Source organism: Lactuca serriola, chromosome 1 (genome assembly GCF_051521515.1).
Source record: "Lactuca serriola cultivar US96UC23 chromosome 1, Lser_US96UC23_V15, whole genome shotgun sequence".
Taxonomy (NCBI): domain Eukaryota; kingdom Viridiplantae; phylum Streptophyta; class Magnoliopsida; order Asterales; family Asteraceae; genus Lactuca; species Lactuca serriola.
The window spans coordinates 55,991,837-55,994,620 of record NC_136408.1 but is presented as its reverse complement, the minus strand read 5'-3'; the positions used below and the strand labels follow the sequence as shown (position 1 = coordinate 55,994,620).

At 36.2% G+C, this 2,784-nt stretch overlaps 1 protein-coding gene across 4 annotated transcripts; it reads right to left on the bottom strand.

The window, feature by feature from the left end:
* Positions 1 to 2,784, bottom strand: LOC145089087 (biotin carboxylase 2, chloroplastic-like). 4 transcript variants are annotated; one of them, XR_013701380.1, is made up of 8 exons: positions 2,069 to 2,784; positions 1,881 to 1,957; positions 1,695 to 1,771; positions 1,563 to 1,596; positions 1,302 to 1,488; positions 1,195 to 1,217; positions 261 to 443; positions 1 to 164 (listed from the first exon to the last, which is right to left on the bottom strand). XR_013701380.1 is itself a non-coding variant. In XM_079027582.1 (7 exons), exons 2-7 carry the CDS (start codon positions 1,941 to 1,943, stop codon positions 363 to 365), a joined length of 465 nt encoding a protein of 154 aa, XP_078883708.1. In that variant the 5' UTR covers positions 1,944 to 1,957; positions 2,069 to 2,784; the 3' UTR covers positions 1 to 362. The 4 variants fall into 4 exon arrangements, 2 of the variants coding, with proteins under 2 accessions (XP_078883708.1, XP_078883715.1); XR_013701381.1 differs by having other exon boundaries at positions 1 to 160; XM_079027582.1 differs by having other exon boundaries at positions 1 to 443.

The following is a 2,784-nucleotide window of genomic DNA, read 5'->3' as shown; positions in this document are numbered from 1 at the left end:
TGATAGCAATACAACAATTGTGCACGAGCGAAATTTACAAAGTGGCATTAGGTCTTAATTTAAAATAGGAAACATCATAAGTAGAGAGGGAGAAGAGCAAAAACGCATACCTGGGAGAACAATTCTCAAATTGCATTATAGTAAGTTATTTATCCAATTCCTAACTATTTCAAGAACAAAGAGAAAACTGCATAAACATTATGAAAATCACCTCTTGACTAAATCTCCCAAGAAAACATCGAAAAAAATTGGCCAAGAACCTTTAAGATCGGCTAAATAGCCGGATTGGATAGTGAAATGTTAAAGAAGTGATCCAACTAAAACCAGAGTTTCACCCGATTGATATCTTTGCAGGGTGGGGATCATATAACTTTGTGACGATTCCCCTGATTTATACACCAGTGCCACCAATCACATTTCTCTCTCTCACTCTCTATGAACACCTGTGCATAAAGAAAAATAAGTGCAAGTTGTAAATCCAGCAAAACCCCTTCTTTTTCTTTTACACCCCTCCCATAGGTTCGATCTAGGGTTTGTGGAGAAGATAGGAGGAATGTGTTGAGAAAAAGATAGAGACAGATTTGAATCTGAGTGAGATTGTTTGGAAATGTATGATTGATATAGATATTTCAAAAAAAATTCAAGTTCTTGAAAAGATCTCAATTCAAATTTTGTCAACCAGTTTCTAAGCTGTTCCATAAATCACACAGGGATAAAGAAAATTTCAAAACATTTCAAAATAAACAAGCCCTCCTTTCAAAATCAAGAGGTGGGTTGTCGTTGATGGAAAAGTCCTGACACAGTTGGTGGAGACTATGGTCAGATACTGCGGGTGGTGTGAGGTCGGAGAGCCGTTGGTAGTGAGGACGATAAGTCGGGCTAAGGCGTGATGCCAACTCTTCTAATCAGATTTTTTGCTATTTGTTTGAGAGAAAATGCGAGTGTTGAGGGACAGAGAATAAATTTTTAATTTTTTGATTTAGTTTTTGAAACGTTAATCTCTAATACTATTAATTTCTGAAACGTAGTTTGTTTATTGAATGGTAAGCATAAGTTAGTTGTATTTGATGTAGTATGTGTGGTACCTCTTTAATTTCAAGAAATGTCTAAAATGCTCTACATAATCGTAAAGATAATTCAAGATAAAATAAATATTTTTGATGCATAAAAAGATGAGAAAAATAAATTTCGTACCTGTGTCATACAAAGTTTTTCACCTACAGCAACATGGATTTGCTCCTCTATTAATTTATCTAAAATAAAATGGAGTTTATAATTTGTTAGTTTTTTTTTTAACTAACCTTGGATTCTGGTGTTCCTTTGCATGAAGTAAAATTGACCTCTTTCATCCAAAAGAAACTCCACAGTACCAACACCAATGTACCCAATTGATGCTGCTGTAGCAATTGCTGCATCACCCATTGCTTTCCTTAGCTCTGGGGTTAATGCAGGCGAGGGTACTTCTTCAAGCAACTTCTGGTTCCTCTTCTGCAAGGGCAAAATCGTAATTTTTTACAATACATACAAATAAATATATAGAAGAAGTAATAAAGCAAAATAACCAATTGTAGAATATATATATATATCTTCAAGAACCTGAAATAAGCATGTCGCTGCAGTTAGAAACTCAACAAGTTGGTAAGGAAAAACTGGTCTTTCAGGTTCACTATTACAAAAAACACAAAATCACTTACGTGGAACCCAATGTGCCTTGGATTTTGGATGTATTTTTCCAAATAAACACCATCATTTCCAAATGCAGCTGGGCTTGCTGTTAAGAGAAAAATACAAACAAAAAGATTTAAAACTGGTTATGAAATTATAAACCAAAAAAAAAGGAAAAATGTCCATAAAATATTTAACTGTAAATTTTATAATACCTGCAACAATTTGACAAACTCATCACATTCTTTTGCAAGACGCTCATTCTGCACCACCAACATGCTTGAATATGAACCTGAAATAGATGGGAAATGTGAATTACATCGAATTTAAGGAGATGAATAATGGGTTTTTTGTTTTATATGTCAGAATGAAATACAAATTGGGAAAAAGAGGAATAATTAACCTGTGTAAGGCTAAGCCTTATTTACATTTCTCAGAAATAGGGATGAATGTAAGCACCAGAAGATGACAATGGTGGTTGCCGGAATTCATTCGTAACCTCTGTCATCAAGAGAGAGAGAGAGAGAGAGAGAGAGAGAGAGAGAGAGAAGAATAAGAAGCAACAGTAGCCAGTGACTGATGAGTGGTACGATGGTGGTAGCTAGATTAAGGCTTCAAAAGGTGGATCTTCATTACTATTTCCATGAGCAGAGACATAGGTGCCCCATTTGCACGTTGTACTTTTGTCATTGATTAGGTGGTAATGGCGGTTTAGAACAGAGAAACAGAGGGAGAAAGATCGAGAGAGATATAGAGAGAGAGGTCGGTGATTGATGAGTGGTGCAATGGTGGTGGCTAGATTAGGGTTTGAACAGAGAAATAAATGTAGAAGGTTAACGGGAGAAGGGATGGTCGGTGACCTATTGTAGGTTGTAGCGGCATTATGACGAAGGTGGTGGTATCGGACGGCTGCTAGAAACCGGAGAGAATAAGGAGAGAGATAGAAGAGATGTGAGTTTGACGACAGTGAAGGTGTGTAGCGTAGAGGAGGTTAGGGTTTAGTTTTTTCAAGATCTTGAGATAGAGTAGAGACAGGATGTGCAGAGGATTTTAGGGTTTACGTAAGCTTTAACGAAAAGTGTATACGATGAAAAGCAAGTGATAAGCATAATATGTTTG